This window comes from Haemorhous mexicanus, chromosome 4 (assembly GCF_027477595.1).
Source record: "Haemorhous mexicanus isolate bHaeMex1 chromosome 4, bHaeMex1.pri, whole genome shotgun sequence".
Classification (NCBI taxonomy): Eukaryota; Metazoa; Chordata; class Aves; order Passeriformes; family Fringillidae; genus Haemorhous; species Haemorhous mexicanus.
The window spans coordinates 30,099,604-30,119,819 of NC_082344.1; the positions used below are offsets into that span (position 1 = coordinate 30,099,604).

The following is a 20,216-nucleotide window of genomic DNA, read 5'->3' on the forward strand; positions in this document are numbered from 1 at the left end:
CTGGCTCTCAACAATGGGTCCTCTGCTATGGGAACACCAAGCAAAGAAGTCAACACATGTTATGATGGACCAGGCTGACATGTCCTGAGCAGAATTACTAACATGCTGCAGCACAAAGAAGTTCTAGAGCAGTAGAACAGTAAGTCATGCAACAGTAATGAATTACCGTGACAGTCAGAGTGGCAATCCTCTGTTGGCAAAAGGCAATAACAAGAGTCGTCAGTGGCAGAATTAAACAATGATACAAGGAATTCTGTTTGCTACAGTTATAATCTCCACAGAACCTATGCTGCACGTGGGAGACACCATGCCTTCAAAAGCACTAATAAAACCCTTGTTATTTTTAAATCTTGGTGTTGTATTAGCTGCTTAGTTTCTGTGGGAATTAGATGAAGGCAGTACTTTTGTACAATGCAAAAGATCAAATAAACAATGACTAATTGGCAAATCTAACCAGAATGCTTCAAAAAGGTAAGAAAACATAATGGGTTGGTGTCTGAAGCTGACCAAAAGACTAGCCCTATGTTTTGTCATATCTGCAGGATTTGCACCAATGTTTAACTAATAAACATGACTTCTGGAGTGGAGCTGTAACATCAATTTTCATATAAAAATGCAGTTCAAAATCCAAAACTGCCATTCTACATCCCAGACATATACACTTTCCTGATACAATTCTACTTTGAATTCTTGGAAAGACAAAAGATATTTTCATCATGGAAGGAGGCAAAATACCTTGACCTGTCACTGGTTTTTTTTTTTTAACCAAAGAATCTAAAAGCAAGTGGAAAAATATTAAAATGGAATTTAAATGCTTGTTTATATTTTACAACAGAGTAAAACTCCCATATATTGCAGCTCACACCTGCTTTCCTTTTGGATGTGAAGAACTTACTGGCCTATGTGGAACAAGAAATATCTTGCTTTTGTAATTATTATCCAATGAGCAAATAAAAGTTTGCAGATCTTCTGTTTTAAGCTGTAAAAGAATCTCCACGTCGGTGCAAAAATACGCACTGTTGGCAAAGATCTGGAACCTACTCAAAACAAAGCACCTGAACAAAGCTGTTTTCTAACACGTGGCTCTAATATACTCATATTCTTTGTATTTCAACATGTTCATAGAAATATATCCAGAACTTTCAAAATACTGAAAAGTTCAGGTACGAGCATACCTAGGTATGAAAACCTAAAATAACCATTGCAAAGAACTGCTTACACGTTCACAGTCACGGATCCCTTTACAGGGGCAGATATTTTAATACCTAATGCTGTAGTTCCTACGAAGGTTAAACTTTTGAAACTACTGCTTTTTGCCCTGGGAAATTCTGCAGAATAGGTGTGAAGAGCAATTTTGACAGAGAGATGAATTTTGTATTTGATCCTCCAAGTGAAAGCTACGTATTCTCAGCAGGGGTCTTGCTCAAACCGCGATGACGATTTTAAGATTGCACATGAGATTGAATAGGAGGCACAAGGCAAAGTAACTAGATTGCTAGACTGCTTCATGATTTATTACTGAATTCTAGCAAGAGACAAGCAGTCCGTATCTTGCAAACTCTTGTCAACTTCTTAAATCTGCAGGCCAAATTCTGTGCAAGTTCACAGTTCAGCGCTGAGCACTGAAGTTCTCATGTGCTTTTGTGAGAGAACTGCAAACCTCAGAGCCCCAAAGAATGTGGCACCACGAGACTTAGGAATGGGTGTTTGCCATCTGAAAGGACTGAGCTGGATTTGGCAAGGATATTTTTGACTGATCCTATATAATCTTACTTACACCCTCCTTGCACAGCCATTCCCATTAATATCAATTATTTGTTGCCCTGGATCAGAAGGTGATGACATTTGGAACGATTTGCAATGGGATAAAGGTTTTCTAGAATGTTTCAACTACAGCAGAAGGCTTTAGTCCACTTTCAAGGCTGCTTTATGTGCTGCAGCTTTTCTGAGGAAGCTTGAAACTAACACTAATGCCAGAGTTATAATACAAAGACAGAATATAGGAGATGCAGGGGCTAAAGCCCCTGCTAAATCTCTGTCTGGTAATACACAACATGAATTTCAGGCTACTTTAGGCACGTAACTCGGAGAGGGATTTAGGTGACTGAAATTTGTGTGTCTGAAGTCCCTTACAAGCAGACCAAATGAGGCAAACATAATGCAGAGCCTCACAACATGACTATGCAGGCCTCCCCACAGACACCATGAAAGAACGGACTCAGCCTTAGTGACATACAAGGCTTTTAGATTTCAGTAAAGGCAGTGAGTTTTTTTTATTTTTTGAAAGCATCTTGGAAACCAAATGACTGGTCAGACATTTACCCACTCCCACTGCGTAAATGTAAGAAAAAAGTTCAGTGGCTTCAGTGAGAAAGTGATTAGATGCACAATGAGCCAAATCCAGTCTTCAGTTTCACATAAGCAAGCCATTCACTGTAGTGGAGTTATACTGCACAGAATTTGCATCTGAGTATGCTGCAATGTAAATCACCTTGACTGCAATGACATATGTCATCTTGGTCCTTTGCTTTTATGCAAACACTCCTTCTTTCTTTTGGTAACCCTACTTTAATCCTCCACACTTTTCTGCACACCAGTCAAAATAGGTTTTCCAGAAATGAATAAGTGAGAAGACGGGTGCTTGGTCTACTTAATGTACTCAGGTTGCTGATTGAATCCACAGCTTGCTAATGGAACCGTGTTACATGGTTTCCAAATCTCAAATATTCTGCTCTTTGCATTTTACAGGAAGAGGAGGAGGAAAACAAGGAAAAAAAAAGAAATGTCAATATTACAATATATGAATTGAAAAGCAGACACTTCTGTTGAACCTGTGTATGTGGTTTATTACATTAATTCAGCATTAAACACCAAAGCCAACAATGAATTAGTTTCGTCCTGATTAGGTGATGTCAGTACTCTCCAGGGAACACGAAACTAATTCACTCAGCTAGTTTGTATCAGGGAAACAGTTTTTCTAGCACAGAAAACCTGGTTTCCAAATATAGAAAGCAATTCCTGATTAATAAGCTCAACAATTTTGCACACAAAATGCTTTCAGCTCTAGGCAAAAGAGAAATATAATGCTGTCAAATGACTTTTTCCCAGACCAGACTAAGCCAATTCAGCCTTGTTAGGTTTGCATACCTGCAGAGCTTCATGGATATTGCCATTATAATCAATTATCTCTGTTGCACCTTGATCACCCTTCTGTCCAGGTGGTCCCTGTAATACATTTTCCATTAGAATTTTGAGACAACTGCTGAAGACTATTTTAGACTCTTAACTACTGACACATGCTTTGACCTGGTTGTGGGTGTTAGTCTCTAACTGTACTTGCAATATACTACTGCAAAACACAGAATTTGAAGGAAAACCTTTTTTTTATAAAGATAAATAAGCAAGTCACTACAAAGAGACTTGTGCTGCAGTGGGAAAGAAATACATTAAAACTCAGCACGAAGGCATTTAGGATGTTCCTACACTCTAGTTCACTGAGTGCAGGAACTGGCAGTGAGCAGTGTCAGAACACCTGGCTTGTAATAACATCCTGCCCACAAAGTGTGGATTGCAGACTGCTCCAAATAGTGGCAAGTGCTGTTAGTCATATTAAGGTCCAGTTAGCAACCATGTTCCCACAGCGTCAAGTGCCCAATTTCACCCAGAGTTCTAACTAGAATTACTGCTACAATTTCAGTTCACCTGGACTGAATCGAAGGATACAAAACAAAGAGCTGAGATAAGAAGTAGACTTACCCGTGGACCTGCAGATCCTGTGTCACCTCTCTCACCTGTATCACCCTATGTAAAAATTATACATGAAAAAAAACAGATATGTCATTTGACAATATATCACATGGTTCTTCCCTTTTAAATATGTTTTTTTACATGAACTGGTTTACAGGGCCTCTTATCATAAACAGAATGTGACTCTTATTTAATGAAAGGAAAAAAGTCCTTCAAAATCTGTGTACTGGTAGAATCGACAATGATGCATTTGGTTCTGTGTGAATATTAGAGACTTGTATTGGTTTGCAATAAAAAATTGCAAAGAACCAAAAGAATGGGCAGATTACCAATTAAACAATTTGTGCAACATCTCTATTCTTTATGACACTACTATCAAAAGCCTGAAGAGAATACTAGAGAAATGAAATTACTCAGTCTGAAACCAGTCAAAAACTTCTTCAAATGTGGGTTACAAAATATATAAACTTTTCTTTCTGTGATCATGCCTGTACTAACCTTCTGAACTTCCCTGGTCTGAGTCACTGTCTCCCCTACAAACACAACTGTACTAACAGATTTAGAGTTTCTTGATGCCCTTTCTGTGACAGGCTTAAGATCATTACCAGCTTACACACAGCTTTTTATTCCTGGCTATTAGTAATATGCTTCAAATGATGGAAGGAATTTCAAACATGTACACATTCATATCCCAGCATCCACAATTCATTTCACAGTCACTTTCATAGCAAGGTCTTATATTTTAATTTGAATATTACTCTAAATGAACATGGGTAAGAACTGCAAACTTTGCTCCTGTTGACATCCAGAGAACTTTGGTAAAAGTCAGGAGAAGAATTATTAATTCACCACTGGTAACAGAACAGAAAACTTTCTGGTAATGGAAACCAGAAAACTTTCACAGAGCTAATGAAGGCATATGGAGAGCAGGCTGGTGGCAGGGCATGCTCAAGGTTGTGCCATCTGCCTTTCCCTTCAGGGCTGCTTTGGCAGAAGCTGGAGAACATTGGAACTGCTGAAAAATGAAGTTCCCCGCCACTAGACTGACTTCTGTAGGCCAGATTTTCATGACAGGTATGCAGGTAAAATGAAAATCACATATCCCTTTTTGATAAAAAGGGAATTAAAGGGGATATCTTTATAATTTTGGTGCATGTGGAAGGTGGCCAGGTACTGTAGAGAAATGAGAGGCTGATTTACTTTTCTGCTCTCACTCTGATCCTTTAATTCCCTCGTCAGTTCCCTTGCCTTCCAACGCTTCTTTCTGGTGGGAATGAGTGAGGTTAAATGGCACTTGTTTAATCACATCTTTAAGCACTTAAGGCCACTCCTCAAGGACCTTACAAGTACTGCAAACAGTATCACACCAGCCTACACTGTCCTGTCACCCTTATTCTGACAGCAGACCTGTCAATAACCACCTACACAAGTACATTTTCATCCCTCATACAACATGAAGGAATCCAGTGGGAACAGTATTTGCACAGCAGACAAAGTAATAGAAGAACCATACATTTTATCTCTCCATGTATGTGAACCAACTATATCTACAGAAAGATAAATGGGAAGATAGATATAATCAAAGTTATCTTTTCAAAGCAGGTAAAACAGCAACACAATCAACAACTCTTGCCTTTGTCAGCCTTCAGCCCATCATATCTCAGCCTGCAGTACTTGGAATACCTCTGATTCCTAGCTCATCAGAGTTTGGATCCATAAAATTATTGCAAACCAAATAACAGCACAGTCAGGCATTGGGTCTTGGCATGTGGGAAGACTAACACACATCGGTTACACAGAGAGAAACCAAGTTGCATGAGGAAAACAGCAGCAGAGTGGAATGGATGTTATAACAGAAAAAGGATTAGAATCACAGTGTTCAGAACCCAAGTGACGTAACTAAACTTTTTGTCTAGAATTGAAGGTCAGAAGGTTTCACTTACAAAGAACACTGCAGATTGTTACAGGTTCTTTTAAAGAGAAATGTTACAAATAATTGATCCTAAAAATCATCATGGTAATTAGTCCCCTGATCAGAGCTTCTTTTCTACTAACCTTTGACCCTTTGGGGCCTCTAGATCCAGGTTCACCTGTTTTCCCCTGTTTGAAGGAAGATAGGAGAAAAATGGTAGAGAAATGGGAGTGCAGAGAAAAAGAAATTAGTAATCACTAACTACAGTTTGGAACAGCAGAAATACTTTATATTGATATTACCAAGATAATGAACTTTTAGGGCATTTATTTTAATAGCACCCAGATCAAAATATTCTTTAACACTAGAGTGCAATGGTCACAGACTCTTCCAAAGGAAAAGTAGTATTGGCATTAGTAAAGATAGGCATCATTATCTCTGGTTTTCAGGAATGAGCTATGTCATTCCACTGCTCTTGAGAAATGATAGCCGAGAGATAGAGAAGGTAGTTAAATATCCTAACAGAAGGAGATTAAAATAAAGTGTTATCACAACTTCTTTTCCTAACAGTTCAGGTGAATACAAACTAACTGGCCAAGGAGCACAAAATTAACCTTATTGTTTTCAAAATCCATCAGGAAAGAAAAACTTGACAGTATCAAAACCAGGGGAAATATTAAGACAATGCTAAAAGTAGTTAGACTGATCTCTTTCTTAGAGAGTTAGAAAACAGCATGCAAAATGGATTTTCTCTGCATTCAACTGCTACAGTGGTCAAAGAGTTCAAACTTCAATGCTGAAAGTTAGGGACCTGGAGGTCAGTACTTCAGCTGGAATGAATTAGGCCAATTCCATGACAGTGTATGTAGGTAGTGTCTTTACTTTGTAGACCAAATAAAAGTCCATTCAGACTGCAGTTCACAGCTGCGAACACAAAACTGCCATTGTCTTCCGGACTGAAGTAGATTATTTGACAGCATTTTCATTTGAAAGTTCACTCACCAAGTTTTGTTCTACTTTTCAGCAGGCAAAGATGTGTTCATAGGTGTAAAACTAACAAAACATTTCCAATGTAAAAATCAGACTGACCTTTGGTCCAGGGATTCCAGGTTCACCTCGCTCACCCTTCCCAACAGGGCCTGCCTCTCCTCTGTCACCCTATTGAAAGACACACATATACCACAAAATACTGGGCAGCCTTTAGCACACCACCAACTCAGCAGGATCAAAGAAACCAAGCCAACAGCAGAAACAGTGGTTTAGTCTATGTGTATTTTCAGAATCTGATGGGTAGTATCAAAATTCTGCTTCCTGCTCAAAGTTTCAAGTAATCTTCCTAAAAAAAACCCATGTGTATGAAAATATAGTTTCTTCAATCATGCCTATTTTGCCTCTTGAACAACTAAATGTGGGGATTCTAACATGAAAAAAGATGACTTCTTAATTAAAGTTATGATGTAACATCTGCCTTCCCATTTTTTGAGGGTACCTACATGAATATCTATATATCTATCTCATAGCACTGGTCCATGACTTTTCACATTTTCTCCAATAGTAGCCCCAGTCTCTGCTACTTGCTGAGGAAAGTTGAATCTGACATCAGCTCAAGGGGCTTCACACCAGAGCATTGGCCCATTACCCTTACCTTTGTTCCTGGTAGCCCTGGCAACCCAGGTTCTCCTTGTGGACCAATGAAACCTGGTTCACCCTTAAAAAACACAGTATGAGAAGGTTACTTATTTAGCAGCACACAATTCCAATAACACAAGTTTATTTTGGGCAGTATTTTCCCCTGTACAGCTTACAGCTCTCCAGCTGTGATGAAACAGTTTTACAGAAGTACTTTTTGTCATGGGTTACTTTCATCAGCACAAATTCCTGTAGCAAGCCACCACGCAGCAGATGAGATGCAAATGAAGCAGAAGGTGCCAAACATGGGGTTTATGAGGTTAAGGACTGTTAATATGCAACATGGTCTGTAATGTAACACATCAAACTATTATCCAAGCAAGCCTGAATGCAGGAGGAGAGGTCTGAGTGTTCCTAAATTTAAAAAGGGACAGTTCATTTCAGTGATGTGTTTTGAGGTGGTTTCCTACTGCAGCATGTGAATAGATGGGCAGAAATGATGTGTGACAAAGCAGTGACAAATGGAGATGGCATTGTTGTTGTTGTTGTGATGTGTTGCCTCTCCTTTTGAGTCAGAGACTTGCAATACCATGGTACTTTCCCTCCTCATTCTGACAGTAAAATACTTCAGTTTTCTGTGCCCAGACAATTTCTTGGGCTGTGAACAGCTGGGAATAAGCCACAGCTCTTCTCATTCCCTCTTTGTTCTGCCCCCTTCTTCCCATTCAATTGTACTAAGAGGACAGATGAATAGCAAGAATCAAGCAGAGTTGCAGGAGAAGCAGCACTGAGCAGAAGAGCAAGGCCATATTTTATTTTTTATTTTACCCATCTCCATGTCTGAAGAGAGACAATGCAAGATTAATAAGCCATATGCTTTCCTTCACAAACTCCCCTGAATAAGCCTTCCTGCTATTTAATCTTGCATTTTTTTCAGATATGTTTGAACCAAGAAGATATATCTACAAGCTATTGCAAATTTTAAAACCAGTTATGTAACCCAATTAATATTTATTTAATTAGCCTTTCTGCAATATCCCTGAACTTAATGACTAAAAATTACCCCTCAAATGCCTCTTAAAATAGCTAAAGGACAGATAGATCATAATACTGTAGTGATATCATTACTGACAACATACAGAGATGGTGCATATTAGCAGTTGAATAATACTTCTCTTCATCTCTTCCCCTCCTTAGAAATACAGGTATGCTGCACATGGAGAGCAATTAGGACACATTCATCTGTGCTCTCATCAGCAATCCATCATTAACAGTTCAAAGCCAAAGAAATCTTCCCAGTGGTTATATCAAGGATGACAGCAAGCTCCCAGAGACCTCCATTTAGCTTATAAAAAAATACAAGTAAATAATGAGCTTTCACACATGAAGTTCCAGCTGGCTGTGATTCAAAATATGGTAAAGAAATAAACTGAGACAAACATGTCTCAGAGAAGTAAGTGGGGTTTTCTGTTTGCTCTCATAAGGAAAAAACCTAAGAGTTTATATAAGTCTTTATGTAAGTACATACCAGCAAGAGTAACATAAGGTTGTCACACTGCAGATGGAAGCACTTTAATTTCAGTAAATGAAGAACAATGCAGCTCCAATCATTTATTTTAGAATGAGAGGGTACTCAACAGCCCCATGTTGTTTTAATACTGAATTTGCCTGGGCTAATTTTTGGCCAGCTTATTATGACTTCAGGCAGAAAAATTACACAGTGACTACATGATTCTTTTCAGTGGTAAGGCTTAGAAGTGTCACTCAAAGGCTGATGCAGTTTTTGAGTCAAATTCTTTTCTTTGCTCAGGACTATACCAACTGCACACTACAAGAAAACTTCTGGCCAAAGTCCAAGAAGCAGCCCCACCTTCCCCCAAAATCTCTAAAGAGAGAAGAAAAAGATGCTTTGCAAAAGCTAGTGGAATCGATAATGGTATAAGTTGGCAGTTTAATTAGCATAAGTAGAATACAGGTCTTATATGGCTTTAAAATGTTTTGAAATGTGGAGTGGAAGAAGTGGTGCGTCAGCAGAGAGCAGGAACTGCCTGGGTGAGCAGCAGCTCTGCTGGGAAAGATGCAGCAGTTACGGTGGATGCCAAGCTGAACGTGATCCAACAGGGTCTCCTTATCACACATGAAACAAACTGCAGTAGTTAGAACCTGGCTACATTAAGAAAAACATGCAATTCTCCCTCTATCCAGTGTTAGAGAGGATAAGTAGATTAAAAAACAGATCTGATTTGCCATCTGAACTAAGCTTCTAAGTAAAAAGACAACATGTTTGAATGGTTTGAAACTAAGCCATGTCTTCTCTAATATTTCAAATCTCTTGAGTGCAACCACGGCGTAAGGCACTAAGTAAAATGTTCATTGGGTATACTTCTGCATCCTGCCATAATATTGATGACTTTGTGCTTTATGCTATCTTTTATGCCACTCAGATAGCAAAAAAACAGCCAAACATAAAAGGAATCGATCAAAATTGGCAATACCAGTGATGTGTGAAATGTAAAGAAAACAGTTTCCTCTTAGTAAGGCATGCTGGTGTCCCAGTTATGCAAAGGACAGGGAAAGATCTTTATGATTAGTCCATGACACAAAAAAGATTCCAGAGCTGTACAGGAATGTGGTTAGAAAATTAAGAATTAAAGGCTTTAGCTTTTTTTGTAAATATAGGACATATTTGATTTAGCAGGCACATAGCAGCAGGAAAGCAAGGGTAAAGGCTGACTTGGGAGGGCACTGTGGTTTGACAACACTGCAGCTCTGGTGTTCACTGAAGCACCTCCTGTTCATAAGTCCCCTCCTTAAATGAACTCAGAATTTGTTCTAGCTACTGTGAAAGGCAGAGAGGAATGCGAGGGATCAGAGTCACCAAGACTTAAAATACTTTTCCAAACATCTCACTACAATTTCTTATAATAAAATTAAGGTTTTATCCAGTTAGAATGTACAGCAATCTTCTTTGCCTGCTAAAGCTGGGACAGGGAACACAAAATCTGTAATACTGCAATCTGAAGTACTGTTTGGCAGCTGTATGGAAAGCCATCAGCAAATGATGACCCTGTCACACATTTTAGTTTTTATTTTAACCCTTTGGTATAGTTATGAAATCACTGCTTAGAAACCACCACATTGCACAAGATGTCAACAAGGCATATTTCAGCATTCAAACTTCATCCACTGTTAGACTGGAGCAATTTGTGCTAATCACAACAGGGGAAACTTGGTTAAAAAAAAATCAAAAACAAACAACAAGCTTGTGAATTTCTTCCAGTCTACAGAAGTGATGTGTTATGATATTAAGAATAATTTTTAGACTACCCCCATGCATGCTCATTTTCATTCTCAAGTATTTGCTGACTGTGGAAATACTAGAGGGTCAGATAACAAATTATATACTACCATTCACAAGCATTGTTAATGTTCATTTTCACCTCTTATAAAAGTCTGAAGTAGAAAAGGGCCCTAAAATGCTGTAAACCCGGCGCAATATCAGCGCAATCAGAATTTAATATTAAAAAGTCACCTTGTTATTTACTTCAGAGGATAGTCAGATTTTTATGAGGGTTATTGTCTAGACACAATTAGAACTGGTTTTCATGATGAGCAAAGCTTTCATGGGCTGAAGCAGAGGCTAGCTTTGATACTAGAGGTTAACCCTAAGAACCACTTTAGTTCACTCTCACTGTCAGCTTTAAGTTTTACAGAACCCATGATGCCTAAAACTTGGACTTTTCCTTAAAAAAGGTACAGCTATGATTGAAATAACATTTCCACTGCTGGTTTCTGTTTTAAACATCACTAATTTGGCAAATGTTTATTAACAGTGTAGTTCTAATACCATATTTGGTCAGAATTAGCCTCCATGGCACAGCTGGGACACACATCACCATCATTATTTGAAACTTTGTTCTCACAGACACACCTATTCCTCTCCTAGTGCTTGAAATACAAAGCTTTATGCTGATGCAAGCAATCAGCAGAGAACAGCAGTTGTTGGGTACACTGTTTTCCCACAGAAGTTTCTTCCTCCTTTAATCACTCTCCTAATGACTATACAACACATTTTCACATCCAGATCAATGAATTCCTAAAAAATAAACCTGTGCTGCAGGAAGACATCCAAACCTCAACTTTCCTATAACAATGAAATAAATTCTCTTCCATTTCTGAAATTACCATCCTACTTGTAAGGGCCATGGTTACCTGACTATATTCCAGCTGCATCAGATTATTACAGTATTTTCTCCATGCTACACAAATATGACTAAAGCAACCCTTAGACATGAATTTGAAAGGAGAATGTAATTTCAAGCCTTATTCTTATCTAGTGCTATGCACTAGAATTAGCCAGAGAAATTGAAATGTCTAACTCTGATCTTTATTACACTGTTCACTGGTCCTGAAAGACTTTGTTCAGTGTTGGCCCCATTGCCAACACCATGGAAGTTCTGTGCCTCCTGGGCTGACTGGCAGATCTGCCACAAGGCAGGGCACACAAACACCTTTTCCTGGCATTCTCTTGGAAATCCAAATGTACCAAGGCCAAGACTCCTGTGTGCACACCTCTGAGTTGGCAAACCACACCAAAGCATCCTGAATCTCTGTGGAGGACTCCAGAAAGGAGGATGCACCCCACTTTTCCCATTAACAGAAAACCTAGCAGTGTGGGCTGGAGGAAAACCACAACCATGCTTGAACACACAGCTTTGGACAGGCTTGGAGATTCCAAACTCCTCTCTGCAAGTCTAGTGCACCTCCAAAATTCCTGTCTAGCATGGGCCAGCATGCAAATTCTTCAATAGAATTTGGGAGACCCCAAAGTTCCTTTCTGATGAGGACTGATGTGGAAGGGTCCTCATTTTAATAACATCAAGAGAGCAGTGATTGTCTTCAGTGTTACCCTGGCTCACTTATGAGCATATTTAAAACAAAAACAGTATGATGCCCTTTCCTTGCCTAACACTACCAAAAGAACTCTGCAAAGGTGGGGATATATAGAAGAGATATCAAAAAAGACCCAAAACCCAGATGCAAGACAATTTGAAGAACAGCTATGAAGCTGTAATAAATTGGATTTGGTTCATGGGTACCTGTGTTGATGTTCCATAAGCTGCCGTCTGCTGTCCTAAAAGACTTTGTTTTTGAGGTTGCTATCTAACCAGAACACTGCAACTCCTCCACTCTGGAGAGAAGGCCAAATTCTCAGGATCCTGCAAGACAGCAATCCATGGTGGTCTACAGAGCTGCACTTGCTCATGCCCTCCCTCTGCGTGCAGCACTCAGCTCCAGTGAAGCAATGTCTCAGAAACTCAGCTGGCCTTAGACTATACAAGTCAGAGAGTACTTTGTCACTGTGAAGGGCATTAGGGGGACTTTATATATATAGCCTGACGTCCATGGGAATTTTCCTCTCAGGATGCCTACAGTATTCAGCTCCTAAGAAGGAAATGAACAAGGTACAAGGAAATCTGATAAAAAAAAAGTAACCCTAACCCCATTTCATAAAGTCTTTCTTAAGGCTTTTCATATCACTTTAGAATTGGCTCCAGAAATTGCCAGTTAAAACAGGTTGTCTGGCTCACTCATCACATTTGAAACAATATCTTTACTCCCTAATCGTTCTCTAAACTTAGAATAACAATTGTGGTTTAGAATTTCCAAAAGCGTATTTAGACTTTATGATTCATTTGGAGTTAGGGGAAGTAAAACCTGGCTAAACAACCTGGCTGAAACCCTGAGGTTTCACAACAAGCCTCACTTTGTATGACATACATTGCTTTTTAGTGAGCCTAATTTTCTTCTTGCTTTTAAGTCCTGTCTCCCTAGAAAGTATGTTGCTTTGGGAGAATGCTATCAGAACCAGTAATGATTCTGATTAATTTTGCATTCATTAATCATAATGAAAGTCAAAAGGGACTTCTGACTTTAAGGCTAATTATAATCCAAGTCAGCATGGTAACTATTTTTAAGGATAGAATAAAAACACTTGTTGTAAGGAGCACCCAATTTTTAATTATTTTCTATGACCAAACTGCTAAATGATGAAGAGTTTGGGCCCAAATTGTTTCTGTTAAAAAAGCCTTACATGACAAATCTAAGGAATTTTGTTGCTCTTCTGACAGCTAAGGAGCTTTATTGCATGTCTTATTTCTGAGCTTATAAAAATTTGTATTTGAGAAATAATTTCAGATTACTGATGTCAAGTCTTCTTTTTGGATGACAAAATACTTGATTTCTGAATACAGTAAGGTGTTGGATTCTGACTTCATTAAACTGTTTCCAAAATTTTTGATTGGCACTTTTTTTTGTACAATGAAAAATTAAGCTATGCTATAAAACATATGCTGTGAAGTAGTTCTTATAAACTCAGTCTTCCAACTATTAATAGCTTTAGAGGAAACCACATTCTGTGTTTCAGTTCCTTATGTTTTAGTTATTTCCAGAACAGAAAATAAGAGATTTGGAGGATATAGTTTGTGAGAAATCAGTAAGAACTTGAAGAATTTACCTAGATCTTACACACAAGCAAGCAACCCAGACACAAGTATGCCACCCAATGTTAATGATGATTTCATTTTCTGGCCTTGATTCTCAAAATCACTTATTGGAAATTCGATGTCTACCCACGCAAGTGATTACTGCCATAATATATGGAAAGCAGACAGCTAGGAATCAATGAAGAAAGTGTAATATACAGATACATGCTTGTATATCTACTTCCATTATGGAAAGTGAATACTCAAAACACATTACACAGTTGTGCAATGTATTTTACCTACCAAAGCACAGAGACACTTCTGAAACCCAGCCCTCTAAAGATGGGCACTAAGTCCTATTTTTTAGAGCAGTTCCCATTTACACCCAGAACCTGCAGAGAGGGGAAGAGAGAGAGAAGTAGAGAAAGAGACAGAGACACCCTGCAGGTTTACTATTAACACTATCAAGAAATAAAAACAGGAAGAACAGTGGAAATACAGAAAAGGAAAAATGCATTAGGAAAACTAGAAAAAGAACAGCCTTCCTAAGAACTCCTGGGAGAAAAGGAGAATTTACCAAACTTTCCTGTAGGCAGTAAATGGCATTGACTCAAAACCAAAATGCTTAGAACTACTATTCACTTCAGATTTCCTTTCATTTTGCTGCCAGATGGTAAAAGCAGCACTTGAACATATAAGCTTCAACAACACTTGCTCTCTTTTCTACAAGAGTTTAAATAGGAGACTAACTTCTATGCATTTAGCTGGAAAATTCTCTCTCATTTCCTCCAAAATTTCTCTTTTTTTATAGAACTAACTGGGTGAGAGTAGTATCAAGTCTTTTAGACCTTAAAAAAATAAATTCTGCGGAGCAGAGAGTCATTTAGTCTTTAGAGGGTAAGATCTTTGAGTAGGTATAGAAAAAAAAAAGAGATTTAGATACAGAAAAAATTAGAACTGCTTTTGCTTTTATAAAAAGAAAAATAAAAGGATATAAAATTGATTCAAATTCCCATATCCTTATCCAGGTTTTTCTGAAACCTTGTTCAGGCACAGTTCCACAGAAGTTCAAAGCAATTAAGTATAGAAGTTCAAAGTAAGTATAGAAAGATGCAAGACACTGCATACTGGCAAGTCTATTGAATCAGCTACATCCACTGAATTCCAAAACACAGAAAGCTTTCCATGCTTCCCAAAAGCAGAAGGGCTAAGCAGCCTTTCTCTTCTCATGTCAAACCACTCAAAGGTTCAGTTTTCTTGAACACAATAAAATTAAAATTTATATGTGCTCGTAAGCTTCGGTTCAGTATTTGCTTTAACATCTGAGGGACAAATGCCAGAAATACCACAGAAAATCTAGATCCTGAAAAAAGTGCTGTTACTGAGAAGAGGCTTGTGTTTTGAGAAGGCTTCTCACTGTAGTGAAGAAATTGAGGACTGTACAGGCCAAATTACAGAAAATGCAACGCAACAGATTTGAGAGGTCTGACATTACAGTGAATGAGGGCATGCATGATTTCCATCACAGCAAGCAAGTGCTGCTTTGTAAGTATCTTCCTGCAAAAGTTATGAGGTAAAACAGATATATGAAGTTTGTGTTTCACAGACAGGCTTCTGTGTCTGCTTGGCATCAGTGGGGGGATAGTAGAGCGATGAGTTAATATTCTGAGTTTAGGTGGAACACATTCAGGGCTCATTAAGTTTCCAGCCATTCCTAAACAGCAACAGGTGCTTGAGAAATGTTTCTCCAGCATGTCACAGACAGCCTCTACACTGTCTTGGAAATAACTGACTGCACTTGTGCTTCCTCCACGGCACCAACTGACAAAGGAGGAGAGAACAAAAAGGAACAGGAAGAACTCCCAAAACATCCACATGTGCCTGGTGAATGGGTCTAGAAATGTAAGTAATAAAAGACCCTGCTGTATACCCTGAATTCAGATATGATACTTGCATGGCTGTCCAATGTTGCCACTCATTCAGACTGCAGTACCACATTCAGCCAAGTCCTTACAGGTTCCCAGGAACCTTGATTAATTAATTGAAATGGCATTATGAGAAGCTGAAAGTTTCTCAGTGATTAGTGTTCCTTAATCCTTCATGTATGTTGAAGTACAGAGGACTGAATGTCTTGGGAAGCTTGTTCAGCCATGGGAAGAAAGATGAGTTGTAGCTGGAGAGACTGCCTGGCACAGCATTTGTGGTAGCACAGGTTGGTTTAGCTTTTGTGAAGAGTGCTGTGCATGTGCACAGTTACCTAAAACATTTCAAAATACAGCCTGCCACTGTAGAGAAACATGCACAAGGAAACAATTTTAAGTTCAGATAACAGATTTAAGGAAAATAGGACTTAATATTTAACATTTAAGAACTACATCCAGGAATACTCAATGTATAGAATAAATCTGTATCTTGATATTTTCCTTACCTCTTGCAAAGTTTGGAAAAAGCCTGAAAAATCTCTGCCAACAACTACTGGGCTGGCATGCAAATGCATGAGAATGGTATAATCTGTCAGGAAAAATTTTCCTTATGGAAACTTTAATTTTGTAACAAGTTCTTAGATGTTGCAATGACACTGTGAGAGGTTTCTGCTAGGTCTTTGATGTTATACCACCACTGCATATCACTGGTAAGATAGAGCTTGGAGAGTTTTATAAAGTCCATGTGGGAACAGAACCCAAAATCCCAGAAAAATATTGTAACAGACAACAAGGATCACTCCAGAAGGAAGGAAAAAAAAAAAAAAAGAAAAAAGAAGTCACTGCTCCAAGTAAGATTCCTCTTGGTTTTGTACAAGATGACAGCACGAACTGATTCCAAGTCCAGACAATTGAGTTTCCTCCACGCTCAAGTTTCTCATCCTGTCACTGCTATTTCAAAGTAGCTTTTGAGCAACACCAGGTCACTGGAAATTTGTTTCCCCATGAGATAACAATGATGTTGTTTTTGGAAATTGACGTAATGATCTTACCATGGTGGTGCTAAAAGGGAGGGTAAGAAAAGAGGGGAAACTCCTACTTTACCTTTGCTAATGAGTGCCCATACTCCTAACTCCAGCCATTCTCTGGTTTCTGCTACCACTTCTCATGCCACAAACATAGTCTCAGCGACTCAGAAGAATCTAGGGATTTTTACTACAGACTGCTTAATAAAAGAGAGCTTACAAATGCCTTGAAATGAACAGCAACCATCCTGCATGTCTGATGTGACCAGATATGCTTTGCTCCATCCTGTGCATGTTCTGCTTCCCTGTCACCATCCAGGTTGCAGGTAACCACCTCAATGCAGAATTGCACCAGATGAAATTTCTTCACTGAAACACCACCAGTCTCCCTCTGGACTGGATTTTAAACAGGAGAAAGTATTTTCCTAAATGATTAACATTTGACCAAATTATTCCATCTTGCTCTGCAGGCAACTGCACTGTTTTTCCACTGTATTCGCTGAATTTGGAAACAAATTTTCACTGGGCAAAACTCCCACACTTCATATTTTATCTTTCAGGTGATTCTGGAAGCTGCACTTCTGAGCCGTTCTTACTGCCAACAAATAATTTTCCCAGAGCAGCCACTCAGATGTAGACTTTTTTTATTTACTGGTTATATGCATGGACATGTGGTCTGCATGAACATGGGAACCCCAAAGACCAGCCACAGCTCCAGTTGCTTTTGGCAGGTGTCCCTGGGATGAGTGCCTCAGGCAAGTGCCCCACTGACCTCCATCTGAGCTACCTCTTTGCTCACTGTTAAAGTAAACAGAATAGGGACTGCTGCCAAAGGCCCTAATAAAAATAGTTCAATCACACAAGACTTCTCCTGCATGATCTTCACTACTCAGTACAGAGTTTGTTCTTGCAGAAAATGAACAACCTCCACAGGAACTATTTTTTAAGCTGTTACAAAATGCAAAATTTAATACGCACATTCAATTTTCCCCCATAATTCACTAGTAACACAGAAGGGACATTATGCTTCAATACTGTGGCAACTCACAGGTCCCTTGAGAAAATCACTGTAAAGGTTATATTCCATGAGATAAATCCTGAATCCTACCACAATGGACAAGTCTGGTCTCTGACTTATCCTCCTCGTTAAGGGGGAAATCCTATAAACTTTCTCCTCGAGACATACACAGGCCCATGTGGAATGCAAAGAAAAGGTTTCCAAGAGATTTTGCTTTCTGAAAGGACAGTCTTTGACACAAAGGAAAAGTGGCCTTTCCAATCTGCACTCACTCAGGACATGTGAATCTGCTCACTCTGTGCAGAATTACACAGTTACAGCTCCAACTGTGCAAGTGTCTGCAGATCCTAATGCAAGCACTTCGGCTAGAAGCAAACCAGCTATGGGTCTTTTGTATCACCTTACCTAAAGATTCCAGACAAACTGGAAGCCAGGGACTAAACCAGGTATTGTGTCAGGGACTGTAGCTAATACTGAATAGAATATTATTAAAACATTTTGACTTGTCAGTGGAAATCACTGCTGTGTAATGGAGCACAGAGTATTTTCATCAACAGAGCCAGGTCTGCACTGCCTGTGTATAATTAATGCAGTTCTCTGGCTGGAGGATTGGTTAATTCAGTAGAATATTGCTACTGGAAAGCACACATAGAAGTGGAAACCAACTAAAACTTTGATTACAAGACTTCTCCATTAAAGAAAAAAAAAAAGAAAGAACCTCTATTCTTTTTGCTTTTTTAAAGAAATAACTAGAATGTTCTGCCTCACATTTTAATGTAAGATATACTGTTTGCCTACTCACAGACACTTAAGCAATTTTCCACGTGAGAACTTGCTGTAAAAAACCCCCAGTTTAATACCAGAGACACAGAAAAGGATATAACACAATACAGTAAGTCCATTTGAGCCACATTCTTGCACTTCCCCCCCTCTCTGTGGTATTCCCACCCAGTACAACAGGTACTACAGTATTTACCTTTATTCCAGGGAGTCCAGGAAGCCCAGGAAGGCCTGGTTCACCCTACATAGGAAAATTACATAACATTACAGACATTATCCAGTTAGGGTCACTATCCATTGAACAGCCCTGTAAATTCTGCAGGAAGATAAAAGAGCATGAATGATTGCTAGTCAGCTCCAGCAAGACTGTTTTTTTCAAAATGAGTGACTTAAATGTACAATTAGTAAGAGTCATGTTAAGGACTTAGATATCTTCTGGGAACCTTCAATGGGAAGATGACACACAGGGCTGAAAATCCATGTCAGGAAAGCCAAATATGAATTCACATTATACTTCAGCAAAGGAGAAGAAAAGGAGCAGCACTGGTTCATTTTACTGCCATCTAAGTTCCATACTTATGACAGATGTTTAATTCTGTTCCATTTTCAGCTCTGAGCTAGATACTGTGCTGTGTGACTCTCTGATTTAGCTACCAAGCCATTCAGAAGTGCTTGCTTTAAATTGCACAATTCAAGCAGGACTGCCTAATTATACCTGGGCCATCAGTTTTATAGAGCTATCCATGGCATCATTTCAGAGCTTGTTCTTTATCTGTGAACATACACAGTGTCATGAAGGATAGTGGGAATGTAACCTTTTACTGCTTTCCCCAGAAAAACCTTGCTTATTTAAAATTGCAATGGAAAGACCTATAGAACTCTATTTGCAAGGTAATTTTGTAACAAGCACTGAAAACTGAATGTATTAACTTTGGAAATAGTCTAAGACAAGAATGACAACATTGTCATAAATGGTCATTTTGAGATATCAGCTAAATGAAAAGATGTTGTCTAGGGAAATAAAGATGGTGAACAGAAAAAAAAAAAAGCAATAACATGTGAATAAAACATTATTTTAAAGGCTGGGGACTTTATTTTAACACAGAGATGGATTCTAACCAGCACCTTGGATCTGAATATTCCCTGAACTTTCTGGAAGCTCAGGTTTGAACTCTGAAGCCAACTTTTATCTTTATAATGAACTGAGCTATATTCCAGATTTTTTTACACTCATGAGCTTTACAGAAATCCAGACTCCAACTCTGTGGTTTGGGCTGATACCTACAGGTTGTTCTAATAAAATATTTTCTGTGCCTGTGTACACCCAGGCTTACATACATCCATACACCCACACACACTCATGTGTGTGTACACACACACACAAAAACAAACACACCTACACCTAATGCAGGTGCCCATCCAACTGCTTGACCCAGAGACACTTCTTTGAGGCAGAGATGTTACACAGACTTGGAACACAAAACAAAATTACACTCTGCCACAAAATGAAAAACACAATAGAGGGTCTGCAAATCACTTCACCAAACGGAACGATTTTTAAGTGGTATAGAAGGATCTGATAAAAGCTTCTTCACCTGTTTTAGTTTCTCCAAAGTTCTAACTGCTCAAATTGCCTAAAAGCACAGGAAAGATTCTAGACTCAAAATATTAACTATAAAATCAGATGAAAGAATAGAG

General features: G+C 38.8%; 1 protein-coding gene across 1 annotated transcript in view; it reads right to left on the reverse strand.

Annotated features, from left to right (window-relative positions):
- COL25A1 (collagen type XXV alpha 1 chain) overlaps positions 1-20,216 on the reverse strand; it is a 298,151-nt gene that overhangs the window by 31,622 nt on the left and 246,313 nt on the right. Inside the window, exons 18-22 of the mRNA XM_059844248.1 lie at positions 18,715-18,759; positions 7,305-7,367; positions 6,749-6,817; positions 3,757-3,801; positions 3,148-3,225 (exon numbers count right to left, since the gene is read on the reverse strand). Of these exons, the coding sequence (XP_059700231.1) occupies positions 3,148-3,225; positions 3,757-3,801; positions 6,749-6,817; positions 7,305-7,367; positions 18,715-18,759 (300 nt within the window). The remainder of the gene's footprint in view (positions 1-3,147; positions 3,226-3,756; positions 3,802-6,748; positions 6,818-7,304; positions 7,368-18,714; positions 18,760-20,216) is intronic.